Source organism: Macadamia integrifolia, unplaced genomic scaffold (genome assembly GCF_013358625.1).
Source record: "Macadamia integrifolia cultivar HAES 741 unplaced genomic scaffold, SCU_Mint_v3 scaffold1325, whole genome shotgun sequence".
NCBI classification, from domain to species: domain Eukaryota; kingdom Viridiplantae; phylum Streptophyta; class Magnoliopsida; order Proteales; family Proteaceae; genus Macadamia; species Macadamia integrifolia.
Window position 1 is genome coordinate 122,984 of NW_024868160.1, and position 20,592 is coordinate 143,575.

At 37.2% G+C, this 20,592-nt stretch overlaps 1 protein-coding gene across 2 annotated transcripts; it reads left to right on the forward strand.

Annotated features, from left to right (window-relative positions):
- Positions 1 to 4,162: 4,162 nt before the first annotated feature.
- Positions 4,163 to 20,367, forward strand: LOC122063437 (protein MIS12 homolog). Of its 2 annotated transcripts, XM_042627147.1 has the most exons (7): positions 4,163 to 4,416; positions 4,508 to 4,565; positions 5,580 to 5,699; positions 17,902 to 17,991; positions 18,081 to 18,219; positions 19,856 to 20,016; positions 20,149 to 20,367. In XM_042627147.1, the coding sequence occupies exons 1-6, from the start codon at positions 4,295 to 4,297 to the stop codon at positions 19,990 to 19,992; spliced, it is 666 nt and encodes a 221-aa protein (XP_042483081.1). In that variant the 5' UTR covers positions 4,163 to 4,294; the 3' UTR covers positions 19,993 to 20,016; positions 20,149 to 20,367. The 2 variants fall into 2 exon arrangements, with proteins under 2 accessions (XP_042483081.1, XP_042483080.1); XM_042627146.1 differs by having other exon boundaries at positions 19,856 to 20,367.
- The last annotated feature ends 225 nt before the right edge of the window (positions 20,368 to 20,592 follow it).

The window sequence follows — 20,592 nt, forward strand, 5'->3', positions numbered from 1 at the left end:
AACGTTATAGGCCAACCTGGGCGATGGGTGCTTAGGAGAAAAGTCGAATCCCCCTCTCCTATTTTTTGAATAATTATATCTGCAGACCTAAAAGCTGACCTTGTCAGTTTTGAAATGGAAAAGACTATTTTACCTCTATTATATTTTGAACTAAAACATTCAAATTCTAAATATCATTTTTACTTTCATTATATTTTCATACCTAAAATCCACAAATTGAAGTGGTTTGTCAAATAAGGACAGATGTTAAGGGTTTTGTTACAATTCCTTGTCCGGTGAGGATGAAGAAAAGAGAACTTTCCAAGGTAAACAGTCTGTGCTTTTCTATTTTTCTTGCAGGATTAAAACCCCATAACAGAAGTAAACCACACCCAACTATGGCAGAAAACATTGGCAACGGTACAAGTTCTTCTAACCAGGTGGATCAAATTATGAGGTTGGCATTCTAAGTGTTGACTGTTATCAGAGAAGCATTTGGGTCAAATGTAAAGGTGTCAATTTGGTACTGAAAGTGAATACGATATCAAAACTGTATAAAATCCGTATTGTAGGAGATTTGGTACAGTTTTGATATGAGAAAATATATATTTTTTTTCTTCTCTATAGGGTATCAATATTTAAGATAAAACCGTTTGGTACATATCTAGCTAATTGTACTGAGTTACCAAAACAATACCAAATATTGGACAAATGTCAAATATACCGACTATCATACAAAAATACATAATTATGGACTATACATATGAAAAAAAAATGGTAAAATTATTGTACCAAAATCATAACAAATGAAAACTTTATTTATATTGAATAAAATGTTGTTTTATGGTTGTCCTTGTTGGCAACTCGACCACGTGGCGATAATGATGTGGTCAGTTTGGGTGATGTGGATGAAAATGATGACATGATAGTGTCTAGTGTCACCGATGAGATAACAGAACCACTTGATATGCATGGAATGGTTTGATACATCCTTAGTATGTGGTGCGGGTTTTTGGGTCAAAACTGGCGAAATTGGCCTATTTACGATCGGGGGCATTTTTGGCAATGAAAATGACATTTTTGGAAGATCATTTCTCCATAAAAAAAATATAGATTGTAATTTATCTAGTCCAGTGCATCTGATTTTGTCGCATTCCGATACTGTATGAAGAAGTTACGGCATTTGTGGCAGTCGAGGGCAGTTTTGGCATTGAAGATGAATTTTTTAAAGGAAGTGTTCTACATGTAACAATACGAAAAAAAATCCAATCTTTTCAATGGTTCTGATTTCATCGCATTCCGATTCTGTATGAGAAAGATACGTAATTGGAAAGGTCTAGGGGCATTTTGGTCTTGTTACATGAATGAGTCAGATGATTGAGTCTTCTGAAAAGTCATAGAGCGTCTAGTTACGGTTCCAACGCACTTATTTCATCTCGATTGGATATCGTATGAAAAAGTTATAAGTGTTTCTGTAAAGCCAGTTTGAAAATCCAAATCGAAAATCCATCTGTTGCCCTTGGTGTTGGATGGATTTTTCGGAATTTATTTTTGAAATGTGAAGGGATTTTGTGTAATTTCAATATTTTGAAGGTCTGAGTTGCAAGGGATTTTTAAACACTGGAATATATGGAAACAGTGGCTTGATTGTAACAAAGAGGAGTAAAGGGAAGTGAAATGGATGGTCCATATTCGACCACGTAGGCTTGATGCACATCCAAAGGCTGCTAAGATTTTAAGCTGACATGGATGAGATAGATACTTATGGATTAGTTAGGTGCATAATCCTTGATGCACTAGCGCTACACCTTATCAAGGTACGTTGTGGTGTTTCGCGCGTGCATAGAAGGTATAAAAAATATTCTGATCTTAAGGATCTCATGAGATCTGATTAAAGCCATCATGGAGGATTCAGATCCAATGGTCGATAAGCCTTTCACTTTTGTGAGTGGGAGACAAGCTCCCTTAAAATCCGGAAAAGCAACCAATCAAAGATCGACAACAAAAAGTGCATGCTGACCGATGACGTCATAATGATGTCATTAGTTGACTATTTTATTCAAATCTTGTGGTTGAGATTTACTATCCGTTATTTTAATCAGACGGTGTATATTGAAAGATTCTCCTTGATGAGATCTATGGCCAGATTTGTGCCCTGTTGCGCGTGCCGCAAGTGTAGCCTACGCCACTCCTACAAAGATTCTATTTCAGGCTATCTCATTGCTCCAAATTCAAATGGTCATATCTCCTTCATTTTAACTCGGATTTGGGTGAACCAAGTTGCAGCTTCTTCATTTTTTCAAGCCCTACACCATGGAAGCAATAAAAATAAGTTTTGAGTGAAGAAAAACTATGGTTTTAGCAAGAGAAGCTTCCCTCTCTTTGTTGGTCCTTGAATGAACATAAATGCTTGATGATAAATGTTCTTAAGTCATTAAATGAGGCAAAAGAGGTGGTTGATGTGTGTTAATGATACATTAACTCAAAGCCAAGGAGGAAGAGAATAAAACAAGGATATGTTTACTTTGAAGAGCAAGAAGCCAATGAGAGAGAAGGTGTAAGCACCAAGCTTGTTAGTACAAGTTTTCAGTCATTCCAGGCAATCGGTTGTGAGATTCTCTAATCTTTGATTTACATTATATGCATGTATGTATGTTAGGGTTAGTTGTGGATGAATGTGTACATGTTAGGTTAGTTGTGGATGAACTGTAAGCATGCTAACTAGTTGTGAATGTATATGTTAGGCAGAGCTTGATTGTAGGGCATTGATATAAACCCAATTTAATTGTATTTTTTATTGAGTGCTTAGTGGATGCTAAGCATTGGGAGTGGGTGCTACACATTGTACCGACACTGCGAGTGCCATCTCAGCTTTGGTTTGAGAAAATTGGGTGTGGGTGCTCCTGACTGTGAGTGCAGTCAAAAGTAGTGTATTGAGTATGTACAAAGCCTTTACAGACACTACTCCGAGGATGTAGGCAAATTGTCGAACCTCGTAAAACCCTGTGTTGTGGGTGCTTATTGTTTGTATTTTATATTGAAAGTGCGTAAAATGTGGAATGAGTGTGCACACTTGGAAGTGCCTATGAGAGGCTGAGTGTGCATACGACTGTGTGCAAACAGGGACAAGTATATCAGGTTTTTCTTAGCCAAACATCGGACATGTTTTTAGGGATCAGAATTGGACTCACTGATTCATCCCCCCCTCTCAGTGACTGTTGGATTACAACATAAAAAACCATAATGAAAGCATACTAAACCAAAATTGTATCATATCAAATTTCTTTGATACAATATGATTTTGATATCTATTCTTAGTATGTTGTACCGAATCAAAAACCAAATACTTACACCAATTAACACCCTTTCTGCACATGGGGTAATGATTATGGATTTTTTTTATTCCAAGTTAAAAAATTCCAGTTACCTTTCATTTAGTTCCCCTTGCATCGAATCAGAGCCTTTGGGTTATTAGGGGTTACATGGCTGCACTAGTAACAACTCTTGATTGATGAGGGACAAAACAATGTGAAATCTGAGAACTCCCACCAAGGGAGCCAAGAGATCCTTCTTTACCATGGTGATCCAGAGATTATGTACCTCTAGAAAGTAGAGTTACATACAATCAAATAAAAAATAAATCAAACCCAACCCATAATAAGCCACCAAACCAAGATATCCTAGTGGCATTTTGTAGGGGTGGCGCTCTAAGGTTATGTTTGGTAGCCAAGAGAAGCAAAGAAAAGAAAAAAAAAAAGGAAAGAATAGAAAAGAAAAAAGAATCTAAAAAAGAAAAGAAATGAAATGGTGAGAAAATAAAAAATGTATATATGTTTGGTTACATTAGAAGAAAAGAAAAGTTTTTAAATTTTTTCATGTTTACTGGTGTTTTTGGTAAAAAAAATTTGTGTGCCAAATAAAATTTTATAATTTTCAAAGAGATTTTTAAAATTTAAAAATTAAACCTTCTTTTGAATCAAGAGTCAAGACATGCCAAGCACAAAGATAAATTCTTCTTAAACTAAGAAAAAAATACAATTTCTTTTCTTTTTCTTTTCTTGTGTCTCTCGACTATCAAACACAGCCTAATAGCGATATAGCGATATTCTTAGGGGTAGTGCTGTCAATTATCCCAGGTATAATTCACGCTTCTAGTTATAACTTGTAAATGACTTTTTTTTTTTTTTTTTCTCTTAAAACATTCCAGTCGTTCCTTTGGCGGGAGAATACAGAAAGTTGAAACCTAACGTAGTTGGATATTTGGAATTTTGGATCTCGAGTGAGGCGATTGGAATTTGAAACAGAGGATTACCAAATGGAAGGCAGCGAAAGCGAGGCCATTTTCGATTCTTTCAATTTGAACCCTCAACTCTTTATAAACGAGGTACTTAACGCTGTTGATGACATGGTCGATGGGGCATTTGAGTTCTACGAACAGTATGTTCTTCTTTCTTGCTCATCGCTTCTTTTCTAAATCAACAATTTCTCAGTCCCTTGAACCTCATCTGTCTTCTTTTTGCATCTGCAGGGATGCATCAAAGCTTTTGGCTAGAACTGGGGCAGATCAATCGGATGAGCTAAAGAAGGTAGTGTTTTGGAGTTTATGATATTTATGTTTCCTTGTAGATTTGTTAAGAATTTTTTAGAATGCGATGCTTTGTTCAGTATAACCATCGTGGTAAGCAATTTAGATATAGAATTCTTTTTGCCAATCTGATGCTAAAAGACAAGCGTATGATTATGAGGATTGCAAATCTTTTTGTTTTTTTATTTTTTTATATGAAAATAATAATATAACTTCAGAATTCTACTGGTCATAAGGGAATGGTGGAACAATTGGGAACAGAAGGATAAAAATTAGGGAGGAGTTCAGTTTCTTATTTATGTTTTATATTGTAATGATGAAAATAATCTATATCTAAATTCCCCGATTCTCTGATTTTCTTTCCAGCTGTGTGAAGCTGATGCTAACATGGTAAATTCTGGTGATTTTGATATGTCTTTCAAGAGAATTGATCAGGGTCTGTTGACTCTCCCCTCTGGAAAAAAAAGGGTTGTTGGGGGGGGGGGGGGGGGGGGATGAAATAATGAAAATGAAGGGACAAATGGTGATGACACTTCTTAATAGAAGGCAAGGGAAAAAGGGGTGTAACTTGTTGGAAGAAAGTCTGGGTAACTAGACACTCTGGATTTGGTCCAGGTCTTAGATGAAGCAAAATCCACCAACTGGGAATTTTTACCTAGCACAAAGATTGACGTCATTTCCTCTTTATGCACTTGGGGTTTCAAAGGATGCACACACTACAAAGTCTGCACCAACCAAAGTATCCCTTGCAAAAACGTCAGCTCCTTATCACTGTTTCATGCCTATGATATATTGAGATTCATATTGTCTTCTTTTATGTTTTCCTGTTTAGTGTTCATATACAATATACTGTTTCTGTCAATGGATTTGGCTTCATACTTCTATCTTGGAGACTGAACATTGGCAATATTATGGGGAAACATAATATGGCAATGGTCTTTCTCATCTGTCATGATATGTTCCTTGATGCACATGTTATACTTCTAAATTCTGAACTCTTATGGTATGTATGTAGGGTATTTCTTCCATTCGTCATATGATTCAAGTAGTTTTGAACAGGCGAATGGGTATGTGGGAGAAGTACTGTCTTAGGCACTGCTTCACCGTTCCTGAAGGATTCTCATTAACAAAATCTGTATGTTCTCAATCTTTGGCATGTTATCAGCCATTTGTGCATTTCAAACTGAAAATTTCACTTATCATATATGTCCATCCTATATTTTTTGCTGCAACTTACTGTGACCATTCACTTCAAAGGTCTAACACTTTTGAGGGGATCAAGCAAATGATGAGGAAGGCCTTTTATTCCGATACTGCAGTTGGAATCATAGTTGATCACTTTGTTTTTTGTTTTTTGAAGGGCGTTCCTGCCCAAATATTCTGTTAGTCTTTGGAGACAGTCAGTCTGTTAGTACTTAATACTTTTATTTCATTCTCCCCTTATTTTATTTCTATGAGATTAAGATTTTATGACCACAAAACATGCACTAGTGGATTTTCTGAGTTTTTTTGCAATCAATTAGTGGTACAAGTTCAGAATGATGTTTCATAGAAGATTAAGGTGGGATGGATGAAGTAGACAGGTGCTTCAGGAGTGTTGCGTGGCCAACGTATTCCTTTAAATCTTAGAGGAAAGTTCTATAGGACAATCGTTTGACAGGCTATGATGTACGGGGCGGAATTCTAGGCTGTTAAGAAGTGTCATAGATAAGCTATGAATGTGCAACAAAAATAGGATGGATAAAGTAAGGAATGACATATTAGAGCTAATTTGGGAGTTTCCATGATTTATGATAAGCTTTGAGAAAGTCGTTTGAGGTGGTATGACCATGTTCAACGGAGAGGCCTGATGATGCAGAATAAGGAGGAATGGTTTGATTCAGATTGAAGGAACTAGAAAAGCTAGGGGTAGGCCTAAGATGACCATAGGAGAAGTAGTGAGGAAAGACATGCATAGTTTAGGTTTTGTCCCCAAGTATGACCTCGGGTAGATCTATTTGGAGGGCACGAATCCATGTAGCCGACCCATTTAGTTGGGATAAGGCTGAGTTGTTGTTTTGATGCATTCGGGGTTCAAAGGCTATGGTTCAAATCGCTTATGGGCCCACACAATCAACAGAAAATGCAGTATTAAAGAGGAATATAAATTTTGTAAATTACCAAAAGCTTAACGGGGTTGTTTGGTAGAGTAAGATGGGCACGGATACAAAGATTTGTATTTAAAGAATAAGGCTAAACTAGGTAATAAAACAAAGTAAGGATAGAAGTAGAATTAGGAATAGAAGGGAAGAATTAAGAATAGAAGGGAGGGGTATATTGGAAAAAAGAAAATATAGTGACAATTAAAATAGCATCAACTTGTCATCTTCTTTCTTCGAATGAAACTAGAGGTGGAAGAACCAAATTGGTTGCAAACAGTAGAACTCTCCCAGTTTAGCACCTTTCAAGGTGAGATCATAGGATCTTAATACCTGACGCTTTCAAGATCAACCAACAATGGTTCCAAAAATGAAATATTAATTTAATAATAATTGTTTGAAATAGGAACTGACAGTAAGTTAGGTTTTGTATGGTAATGTTTCTATTTTAAAAAACTGATTCTAGGTCCGGCACAAGTTTTTGTGTTTTTGGTGTGGTTCTGCGTCTTTAAATGCTGTGTGGTAATAATGCTGGAAAAAAGAAAAAAAGAAAAAAAAAGAACCCATTTTTGTAACCAGGAAGAAACAGAAACCTGTATGGTTCGCATTTAGCATGCTTTCCATTCTTATGTTTTTATTAATAAAAAACATATAAAATACCGACGTTAAAAACTATTTAAAGTGTTCAGATAGTACATCCATGAGTTTGAATTTGTCCAAAAAGTTATGGCACCAATTGTTACATAAGTATCTAGAGTTGAAATAAGACATAAACAAGAATAATTGATATGATCATGTTCTATATCAGAAAAAAGGTTCTAACGTCAAATACGAAATGCTTCGACCACTTTCCTTGTGGTGGAATAATACGAATGCCATTCTTGAGACCATTATCATGGATGCACTCATCAGTATCTTCATCGGTATGGTGGACGTCTACCCACATGAAATATCCTACATAGTCTTCTTTTGGGACATTTGAAAACCATCGTCCTGGGTTTTGGGATATATGAGACACCTTCAACACCATTCGACCCTGACCACATGGACATATGGGTCCTTCACCTTTCATCTCTTTGTAAGCTAATTATAGGAAAATATGTGGCATTTAAAACTAAAATATGCTTAATATGTTTAAGAAAATATGATCTATCATGATAGCATGGAATATGAGTAAGCTAGTTTAATCCAAGGTTCAAGGTATCAGGTTCAACCCTTGGAGAGACTGAATTTCGGTCGAGACCTGGAAAATTTCGAGGAAACCAAGGATTTTTACCGGTTGGGTGGAAACTTTGGTTTTGACCTCCAAAATGTATATTTTTTTGTGTATATCCTATTTTAGACATTCCTAATTCACGTAATTATTTTCATAAAAAAAAAAAAAAAACTTGTGGCCACACCAAAAGTTTGGTAATGTACGTTGAGCCATTGACTGAAAGCCTGAAACTATACTACATAAGTACATACTATATATAGTCTACAATCTACATCAATACATAATACATAATACAAATGATCCAAAATAAATAAAAATATTACATCATCATGAGTTATCTCTCAACACTCAACACTAATATGGGACTTACTTTTTTGTTCCAAGCTCCCTTCCTTGTGTAGATCAAGCAATATCCAAGCTTATATTCAATTTTGTTGGGCACAAGGGGAAAATCTTGAGTGTTTCCCCAAGTTTCCCACTTCAAAGAGAAGTAAGGGGAGAGGGTCGAATTTTAGAGAATAGAAGCCTTGGTCTCTTTTAAAGGTATCTTATATAAGAGCCTGGTTCCACCCAAAGGGTCAAACCAAGTGGTTTAGTCGAAATTTCCCACATTTTGGTCGAAATGTGAGAAATTTCGTCGAAACCAATCGAAACATGTTGAAACCTATGACTTTTTAAAGTCACAGGCTAAATGGTATCGATCTCTGCGATATGGTCGAAACATGCGAAATTTCTACTGTATCAGTCAACTTCTTAAACCATGGTTTAATCAAATGGTAGAATAAATCCAATCAAACCACATAATTCTCAAAGTTTAAGCATCCACTTACATCAAATTTTAAATCCAATAAAAGTTTGTCATTATATAATCTAGGCCATTCCTGCTTTAACAGTTTACTCATTTGCAATCTTTTTTCCTTCTTTCTGCTTGGTTGCTACTTCCATGATTTGGTAGTATATAATCATGAATTTTCTCAGGGTTCTCATCTATCCAACCTTCACCAAACTCTTCAAAATTCTCGTCTGCAATTTCTTCCTCTCGAATGAAGTTGTGAAGTGCACAAGCAGTGGCGATCACGGTTTGTGTATTGAGTGAAAAACATGGCATTTTGCTAAGAATTGGAAAACACTTTTTCAAAGACCCAAAGCTGTACTCTATGACATTTCTAATAGAAGAGTGTCTATTGTTAAATAGCTCTACTGCTGTCCTTGGTCATCTATTTCTGTAATCATTTAGGTGATATCTTTGTCCTTTGAATGATGTTAAGATCCCAGTTGTAGATGGATAACTAGAATCAACCACATAATATTTACCCAGCATATATCGTTCAAATAACGAAGCAACTTATTGTCTTAAGAAGACATGCAAATAAAATGTCCAGGTTTGTAAAATTTAAAGTTTACCAGGTGGAGGATGGGGAAATTCAAAATCGTATTTGACAAAGCCTTATAAATACTCGACAATCATTTGCAGGACCTTCCCAACCACTATACACAAATGTGAATTTCATGTTATGGTCACGTGCACACGTAATATATTGGCTGGTTTCTCCTTTTCTTCCTCTGTACAATATTTGTTTGGCTAGTTGTATGGAAGCACTAATATAAGCTCAATTAATTGCACCAATACAATCCTAATACAAATAACGGGATATTCATCAACTCAAACTCATATGACCAGTAGTATTGGCCACAAAACAACTTGTACAATAAATGTAAAATAACAATTGATTTTTATATCGTACCTTGAAAATGGATAGAGCTTTGGTATTTCATATATCTATTTAGGTCAATGATTGAAGTTTGGAGGTTTATATTCTCTCTTGCCAGTAATATGAAAGCACGTAACACCTTTGTAAAGTGTGCACCTATAGTTAGTGGAGAACCCTGAAAATGTTCTGTTGTCTCTAAACCTGTTATTATGACCAATGATAGATATAAACATTGCCAATTGCTCGTCCACTCTTAAATATCGACTATCTTTCAACCACCCTCGTTCTTGTATTAATTATTCAAGGTTGAGAAAGACAGGTTCCATTATATTGTTCAAAGCATTTGTCAATATGTCCATCTATGACCCCACACACTCGTTCTAGACCTGTCAAAGCATTGTCTCGTATGGGCTCTCAAGTCTATAGTGAATCCTATGCTTTCATCATCATCATCATACACATTATGATCTCTTCTTTTGTGTCCTCCATTTTCATTTGTTCTATGTATGCCCTAGATACAATGACTTTATGATCCATTCCTATAATGTGGAATTACAAAAATTAATACAGAACTCTATCAAAATATCATCATCTAAAACTACCATCATAAAAAAAAAGGGTAATTTATAGTGCCACCCCCTGGAGAATGCTACAATTATAAGAACACCCCCTCTGTTTTACCAAATTAGACTCAGACCCCTTACTGTCAGGCACAGTTAAAGAATATTAAAAAATAACGTTTTTACCCTTATGAGTAAAACACTGATAAGTTACCCATTATCATTATCCCAAAAATACCCCTTTACCATTTTACCATTCGTTCTGCTCTCCATACTTGCGACCAAGGGTTCAGGTGTGCACTGCTAGTTCCGTCGCCGGCGAATACTAGCGACGGAATGTTTTGTTGTGTCAAGTACTGATCTGCCGTCAATTCCTGATCTCCTTTCTCTTCATCTTCCTCTTCCTCTTCCTCTTCTTATTCCTCTTTCTGTCACAGCGTAACAGCCACCGGTGATGAAATCTGCCCGGTTTCTACCTGTGGAGGAACTGAATCGGCGATCCAGTTCCGTTTCCAACTATACGGTTTGCAGCCGGAGACTTGAAAGTACTCGCGATTCGACCTCACCTATAATAACCAAAGTAGGACGATTTCCAGGTCTTTGGTCTTTGGGGTTCACCGTTCAAGAAAGAGTTATACAAGAACTATACGATGATGAGATAATGGTTTCTCGGAAACAACCAAATCCAGCAACGACGATGAATTCCCATCATCATTCAAAGGAGAAACCAGTCTGGAATTTAATCGATGAGTCTCCTTTCGGGTATACGAGGAGACGAAAGTCGTACCCACCGACCTCGAAGTAATGGTTCCATAGTGCCCTAGCTTTAACTTGGGAAAATTGACAACCGTCCATCGACACACCGCCAAATGATCTCCACGACGCTCTACACAACCGTCCAGCAGGTTCTTTCGCAGCTGATATTGATACAAAAACTGTCTTCTCCAATGCCGCACGGCGACAATGAGGACGGAACCATCACAGGTTGCTAAGAAGGCAGAGTTGGATGGCGATGAAGCTGCTTCGGATCGGGTTGGCTTCATTTGATATGAAAGAAGAGATGTAGAGAGATTATGGAGGAAAGACTCACAGAGCACTTTGGTTCCTGGTTTGCTATTTTAGGTTTTCTATCTCCATCTCTACTTTTGGAATATAAACCGCCTCCTGAGAAGAGGAAATGCCCACCATACATGGGAATGGCATAATTGGTGAGTAACTTTGTTGAGCTGGGAGACCCTGAATATGCTCCACCTGTCAAATTGGGTGAAACTCCAGTTGAAAGAAGGGCTAGAATTCACAAACTACTGCTGGAACAGGGTGCAGTAAAGGCTGCTGAAGAGCTTGAGAAATATGATCCATCTAGTGATCCAAATGTATCTGGAGATCCATACAAGACATTGTTTGTTGCAGGACTTAATTATGAGACAACGGTGCATAGACTCAAAAGGGAGTTTGAAGCTTATGGGCCAATCAAGCGGGTAAGAGCATCCCTAAGGAGGGAACAAGTTTTGCCTTTTGACTTTAGTAAGAGGTTCAGTAATGGGGCGGCTCTCTGCTATAGCCTTCTTTGAGACTTCTGAACTTCTTTCTCTAGTGTTTATGTGGTTTTTTTTTGGCTACCATATCTATCTCCATCTCTGCTTCTGATATTTTTTCTTTTTTGGTTCATTAACGAATATAGAGAAAGAGAGAGAGACAACAGAAGGAACGGGGGACAGAGAAGGTGACCCAATCCGAAGGGGCAAATATTAACTTATTGCAAGGGTATTTTTGGTACTTTGTATTTTATAAGGGTATTTTGGTATTTAAAATAAAATATAGTTGCTGACATCAGCAAATAAGGTATATTCCTTAACAGTGACTGACAGTAGGGGGTCTGAGTCTAATTTGGTGAAACAGAGGTGGTGTTCTTATAATTGTGGCATTCTCTAGGGGGTGGCGCTGTAAATTACCCAAAAAAAATGAAAACATCACTGTAAAAAATAGTGTACCAACAATCATCCAGGAAAAAAAAACCATCAAAGTTAAAATTATTAGGGCACAATCCATCAACTCAGTGGAGTTGGCTTGGCGGTTTGCAGTGCTCAGTGGAGTACTTGCCAGAGGGTTGGTCACTTGATCAACTCCTCTCAAGTGCATCGGTGCTTGGTTTGCACCAATTTCCTTGCTTTCCAAAAAGTGTGGCCTTGGGCCCTTGTTGACTCCTCCGTGGTTTAGACTTGGCTCCTATGTGGCTCTACTATGTAATGGCCAATAGGCCCTTGAACTTGTGAACTTGAAAAGAAAAAAAAATCAAAATCACTCTCGAAGTTAATAAAGTAGTCAAAAACCATAGTCAAGGGCAGAGGAGTATAAACTTCGGTGTGAAGGGCATGAAATTAATGCATCCCTCCTTTGTGGGTTAACCATAATCTTCTTAAGTTTTTTCTTGTATAGTACTTCATCTAACTCGTACCCTGACTCAAGCACCTCCATAGCCCTGGTAACCCCGTACATGTGTTCAACATTTTGGGTTGAAGCAGTAGACATGCTCTCATCTCTTTTCTATCTTTGATTTACTCATGTCTTGAATGGCCTTGCAGGCCATTGACCGGTCATTAGACTTGCTTCTCCTTCTCTTCGTATTTGAAGTCCTATCATGCTTGTGTTTAGTAGCTGGTCTTTTTTCTACTTCTTCAAGTTAAGTGTCTCCTAATGAAGTGACTCCTTTAATCGAATTAGACTCATCACATGACTCATTCATATCCCCATCGTCAATAGTCTCAAAATTTGACAAAGCGGTTGCTGGAGTCAAACCTCCTTCACCATCTGTATATGTATCACTGAATACTGTATATAGTTCTGGCCATTGTGATGGTCCGTACTTAAATCGTGCCCAAGTAAGGTCTTTCTGACATGCAAAAATACTCAAAATCAACTAATGCACACTTGAGTTCATTCTTCTTTATCTCACAGAGAAAAATATACCAATTAAAATTTGGAGCATACCTTAATATGCGTTCCCAAATGGATTCATCATCAACAGGACAAGTTCTTGAAGAACTATCCCAACCAAAACTAATTGTCTCCAGTAGCTTGTTAAACTGATTATAATCCTACCTCAATTTGTTCATCTTGTTTCTTAAATGTGTAATAGTATAGGTGGCACCAGTTTTCTCTTTGTAGTTATTGGCAATGTTCCTCCGCCCTGCTTTGTTAAAAATAGTTGTAGTTCTATTGCCTTTCTTAACTTCCTCTATGATAATTTAAACAAGGGTGTCAAATTTGCTTAGCTCCATTTTGCATTCTCATTAACTACTTGTGATGAACTGGCCATTTTCTCACTATTTTACTGAAAACAAAAAAAAAGTAAAATCGTAGGGATTACCTACATGTACAACCTATGCCTAGGTTATGTTATAGTATGATTACCAAATGTATGCCTACTTCTTTGCCTTTTGACTTACTAGTCGCATTGCGTAAGGGTACATGTTCCTGCATTCAAAAATCTATGGTTATGTATCTTATAGATAAGTTTATTTCCATCTCCTGTCTTCCTCCTCTGTTCATACTCTTGCCTTGTCATTGTCTACCTCTACTATACCCAAGCATTATACTGAAGCTCTTTGTCTTCCTACCTGGAAGGCTGCCATGGATGTTGAATGGATGCCCTTTTGACCCGAAACACTTGGAGTTTGGTGGATTTGCCTCCTAGTAAGGACCTGGTTAAGTGTCTTTGGGTTTACATTATTAAGTACCTTCTTGATGGCTCTGTTGAGCGGCTCAAGGCTTATCTGGTTGCCAAGGGCTATACTCAAACTTATGGGATTGACTATTTTGAGACTTTCTCTCCTATTGCACGACTAAATTTTATTCGTTTGTTTATTTCTTTGGCTGTTAACTTTGATTGGTTTCTAGTTTAATAAGATATTTAAAATGCCTTTCTATATGGTGATTTGACTGAAGAGGTTTATTGGAGCAACCTTCGGGTTATGTTGCTCAAGGGGAGGATAGTACTAGTGTTTGAAATTTGTGTGAGGCTATTTATAGTCTCAAATAATCACCCAAAGGATGGTTTGACAAGTTAAGTACTACAACAATGCCTTGTGGTTTTTCATAATGCTATGGAGATCACTCCGTGTTTGTTTACCGATGCGGGGGTAAGCTGGTTGTCTTGGTTGTTTATGTTGATGACATTATCACTTCTGGTGATGATGTGGCTGGTATTGCAGATGTGAAAACCTATTTGCAACAGCATTTTCAGCCTAAGGATCTAGGTGATCTCCTTTATTTTCTTGGTATTGAGGTTGTGAGAAGCAAGAATGACATCAATTTGTCTCAAAGGAAGTATCTATAGATCTCTTATCTGAAACTGGGATGCTTACATCCAAGCTAGTGAATGTGTTCGAATGGATCCTCATTAGAAGTTTGGTGTCGATGATGGTGATCCCCTCATAGATATTTATCACCATAGGAGCTTAGTAGGGAAACTAATATATCTTACTTTTACCAAGCCTGACAATTCTTTTGCCATTGGAATTCTCTATTAGTTCATGCAGTCTCCTCAGAAAACTCATTAGTATGCAACTGTTCAAATCCTTTGTTTCTTGAAGGGTGCTCTTGGTAAAGGGTTGATTTATCGTCTTAATAAGCATATGGAGTTGGTTGCCTATTTTGATGCTGATTGGGCTAGTTCAACCACTGATCGTCACTCTACTACAGGGTTGTACGTTTTTTGGAGGTAATCTAGTTACTTGGCAGGGATGATGATTGCTAGGTCAAGTGGTGGAGCAGAGTACAAGGCCATGGCGCATACTACTGCCAAGCTAATTGGCTCAGGTCTCTCCTTCTTGAGATGAGTTTTCTTGTGCCTATGCCTATAAAGATGTATTTTGACGACCAATGAACTATATATGTTGCCAGCAATCTGGTCTACCATGAACGGACCAAGCACACTGGGGTGTACTATCATTTTGTTCGAGATGTCGTGTTGAAGAAGCTGACTGAGACTTCGTTTGTTCCATTTCCCAATCAGTTAGCTAATATATTTACTAAGACCTTGTTTGCCCTTCGTTTTCATCATTGCTATACCAAGCTGAGCATGGGTGATCTATATGCTCTAGCTTAATGGGAATTGTTATCGCTCTAGGGGCATTTATGTCCTATCAGGCTTAGTGTTCTGCACTATTGTTTTAATTTCTTTTTAATTATTATAATAAGTAGGTTAGGAGTATTTTAGTCCCTTAACTTACCCATCCTATTTGGACTATATATATATATATATATAAGTGGAGAGGCTTGCGATTTGATCCACCATACTTGAGCTTTACCCTTTGGTTCGACTTTAATAAATAATATCTTTTTGGCCTTAGTCAATTGGTACCATTAGAAAAAAAGTCTCTAAGCTACTTTGAATTATTGTCATCGTAGAAATTAGGGACATCTAATTTGTGGCTCATCTTTCAACCCTGTTAGATGTATTAAAAGAGAAGGTAAAGTACTAATAAGGGTGAGGACATTAAAGAGATGGAAAGATTATTTCTACAGCCTACTAAATGAAGACATTTCGAATCGTAATGTCCTAGAAGACTGCATTACCCATCAAGACACCACGTCGGAGATATATACTAAAAATTAGAGTGCCTGAAGTAAAAGAAGTTTTGAGGAAGATGAAAGTAGGCAAGGCACCAGGTCCAGATGGGATCCCAATAGAAGTGTGGAAGAGCTTAGGAATCTGTGCTTTATCTTGGCTAACTAACTGTTTAATAAGATTATGAACACAAGAAAAATGCTAGAAGAATGGAGAAGCATTGTGGTTTCGATTTATAGAAATAAAAGTAATATTCAAAGTTGTAATAAACTATAGAAGCATAAAACTAATGAGTCATATTATGAAATTATAGGAGAGGTTATTGAAACCATCCGAGATAAGAAACTACTATTATGGAGAACCAGTTTGGTTTTATACCTGAAAGATCCACGAAAGAAGCTATTTACTTTGGAGACTCACAAAATGATTTAGAGAAAAGGATCTCTATATGGTCTTTATTGACCTAGAAACGTCTCCTGGTGCCGTCAATTTCAAAGAACCATCCGTTATAAGATTTTGGTCTAATGTGGGTGATGAAGCGTGAGTTGTGCTGACGGACTGACTCGATCGGAGTGCTATATGCATGGTGCTTTTTGGAGATTCTGATCTCTGGTTTTTGGTGCCTTTCCTGATCCGATGTATCATAGGATTATTGAAAGCCCTAAAAGATTCTATTTCTTTTGTTATGAGAGGCCAATTTTCAATAGAGCATATCTTGCTCCATATAGCTTGGATTGAGCTCATTCAAAATGCAGTAGTCTCCTTAGTTTGAGCTTTACTTCCGTGTAACAAAAAACTAGAGAGTTGGTTGAGAATATATGAAATCTAGTGGAGAAATACTTCACTTGCATTGAATGTCCTCATCTACCCCAAGCTAGTTGTGACTTGTGAGTGTGCCATTTATGATGTTTAAGATCGGTGATTTTGTGTAAATGCTCATATATTGAAGGCAAGACATGGAAGAAGAGAAAAAAAAGTGAGTTGAGGTGGTCATCAAGTGCCAATGCATACTTGAACAGTCAAATTCTCTAGACTGAGGGGGAGTTGAAGTTTCTAGTGAGCAGTGGAAGTTCTCAGGGACATTTTGGGGTGCCAGGGTTTCATAGACAAGGGATTGTAAGCATTTCTCATCTCTGTATTTATTTTAATACATTGTTTGTATCTCTGTTGTATGCTAGGTATAAGGGGTAAGTATTGTTGAACTATACTAGCTTATGCATGATTGTAGGGCATTGATATAGGCCCAGTTCAATTATCTATAAGGTCTGTTTGATTGGTGCTGGACACTTGAGAGTGGGTGGTGTCAGCTGTATTGGCACTTTTGTACCCTCTCAGTTCTATGCTGGGAAAATCTGGGTATGGGTCCTCCCAGCTGTAGGTGCAGCTAGAGTAGAGTATTGAGCGAATACAAAGCCCTAGTGGCATTGCTCCGTGGATGTAAGAAACTTTTCGAACCACGCATATCCTGTGTTGTGGGTGTGGATTTTTTGTGTATTGCTTGTTGCATTTGGAGTGTTTGTGTGCTACAGGATGGGTGTACACAACTGGAAGTGCATGTGATAGAGAGGCTGGGTGTGTACATGATTGTGTGTGTGTTTGTGTACAGCGGCAACTGTGTTGCCAACATCAGTGTGAGACAGAATAAGAAAATAATTAGGTTCATTGATTGACCCCCTCTCAGTGACTGCTATAGATCAACACATTTTACCCTAAATCCTTTGTATTTTCAATCCTATAAATGCATCCATGAAAGTGCAAGTGGTTGCTTTGTTACCAGCGTGTCTAACATATTTCAAACAAACTATAACAATATTCATCAAGTCAAAGGATTCTAGCTTGTTTCCTCAGCTTGTCTTATTTGTTTCTTTTCTTATATTATTGTCTTTATTTTCCCCATCTTGTCTTATTTGTTTGGATAAGGCAAAATGATGCTCTCTAACATTCTAACGGAAGGGTTTACAAGAAGTTGCGAAAAAAATACAAGCCAGCCACAATTTGTGGGCTTTTTTTGGGTTCATACACTATTTATGTACCATACAAATTGCACTTGTTCACATAAGATCTGACAAATAGATCATCAACTATTTATATTTATCAGGTTATAATGAAGATTATTTCCTTAATATACATCTTGCCTTGTAGTCACCTGATGACACTCCAATGGATCTAGATGCACCATCCGATGCAGAGCTTGATGCTCAGTTAGATTCTTTGAGGGACAAACTGTCTGCGGTAATAATCACCAAACTGATTACTTAGTTTGTGTTATCTTTTTGTTTATTAAAAGATGGTTCTCCTTGAGATTCTGAGTGGCTATTCAGGTTGGAAATGAGTCTGTTGAGCTGCAGAGAGAGCTTCAAGCACTTGAGAAGCAGTCTATCATCAATGATAGTTATGCTGGATCTGTCAATGAGGCATTACAATTATTTGAACAGAACTCTATGTATGAGACTTCACAAGGTACTTTAATCTGTTAAATTACAGCTTCTCTAGCTTATGCTGTACTTCCAGTGGCTGTTTGCCGCCCCTGCTCATTAATCTGGGTTTTACTGCTGGATATCACAAGGCCCCAAGGTTTAATTATGAGAGATCTGTGTGTCTAAACACATTGTCTGCTCATAATTTACGGGATTCTCTGCCACGCATGGGTATTTGTGCACTTTGTAGAGTAGACACAAAAAGAATGCCACAGATTCCTATTTCCCTTGAGGAGAATGTGTAAAAAGAAAAACGAAATTACTGTTAACTGAGCATGAAATTAGGTGCTTTCAATTTTTCCACAGGAAATGAGTTCCTGCAAATGGCTGCAATGTCTTCTCTAGTTGTAGGCTTGGCAAGTCTTGTTAAGACTTTTTAATGGACAGATTTCACTTTATGTGAAAGAAATATATACAATGCTTACAGCAGAAAATTAGAAACGAAACTTTTTTCCCTACATTATTTTCCTTTATTCTAGTTAGTGCACTTTGCTCAATCTTGATAATGGGTCCCCTAAACTTATTCAAGGGGCATTATATCTTTAATATGAAAGAAATTGAATTGATATCAGATAACAATTTGATGTCAGTAATTTAAATCTATGTCTGTTGTCTCCATATAGTTCACATCTTGTGTTTAAGAATGAAGCCTAACTGCCTAACAATCTGTGATCTACTTGCCTTTGTAACTTTGTACCTCAACCTATTTGATAACTTCCTCTTTGGTCTTCAGACTTGATAGTTGTGATCAAATTTGTTGGACCCTGTGACTTCTTTTCTTGAGGATGTTCAGCTAAAGGTGTACTTTTATCTCTTCTTTTGGACTACATGGTTTAGATCTGGAATTTTAGTCTTCAAATGGACATCTCACATCCAACTACAATTTATCCCAACTAATTGGGTTGGCAGCGTGAACCTCTTCTTGCCATCCCACTGTACGTAAACCCTTGTCTGTTGGTGCATTATATGGTTTAGACTGGAAATTTAGTCTTGAGAATTGTTGTAATAATTTACTTGAATAACTTCTTTACTATAATTATCTGTTTGGTGTTTGAGTGGTTGCATCATTAAGGATTGATAGGATTCATATTTGGAGAAGTTAGAAGAACAAGGACCAGGCATAAATAACTTCAGTGGTGAAAATAGACATGCGTGCTATAGAATTAAGAACAAGGCAGGTGGTTCATGGCAGAATTGAATAGTGAAATAGCATTGACGTGGCCGATCTCATTTAGCTGGGATAAGGCTTAGTTGGTTTAGATTGGTCATCTCTAAATTGGGCAGTCATTCAGATCAAATCTGCTATTGACAAATTGGACAAGTTGCTCACATTCAAGTGACATGTTGGTAATTACCCCCCCGGCAGCCAGACTTGAAAAATCCAATATTTGTGGCTTTCATTTCAAATGAGGTAGTTGATCTCTAAAATGAAATGACACAGGGGGGGCTCTTTCTGCATTTTGTTGAATATGGTTTCAGACATATAGTAATTATGTTGAACAAGAAATTGAATTCATTTAATGAAAATTCAAAAAAAATGCAACTTCATTATTTTATGCTAGAGTTTAGTAGACTATAAGAACAATGTTCGAATTTTGAAGAGATAATTGTTCCTCCAGAGATCATACGTGTTGCATCTGAACTCCGTACTAGAATGGAGAAGATGGAGATGAAAAGGAAGGAAGAAATTGATCATATCAGAGTGGAAAGGATATATAAACCGAACAGAGATCAGACTCTGATGAAGCATATATAGCAAGGGTGTAATATTTCTCTTCAGGTATTGCTTATTTGGTCGCTGAATCTGAGTTACTGGAGTAGAGTATATGAATGTATGTCTATGTTGTGAAGCTTTAATTTTGTTCTATTGGCCCCTCCAATGCTAACCTGGAATATCTTCATGAGCTTGCAGCTGATATGAACCTGTGAATTCCACAAAATTCCTTTGTAGCAGAGGATCTTATGTTATTCCAATTGGTTGTAAAGTTTGTTTGATGATTAGTAACTGTAGTTGTCACTATGTATGTCAAAATGTCATCATGTTGAACATGCTTATGCTTGTAGGTGGATACCAAAAGTAATGTCATCTACTATCAAAGGCTGAATGAAATATACCATCAAATTTTTTTTTTTTTTATTTATGGTGGGGGGGGGGGGGGGTGGGGAAGAGTGGGTGCTGCTGATTTTTTTTGGGCGATGCATTTCATGCAATAATAGTATTGAAAAGTGCACTGGACTATATAGCCGGTTGAACTGGCTTAATCTGAAACAGCCGCTTGAATGCATAAATGGCTCCCAGTTTTCCGGTTAGATTTGTTGCTGTTGATGAAAACCACAATCTCAAACTTTGTGATTG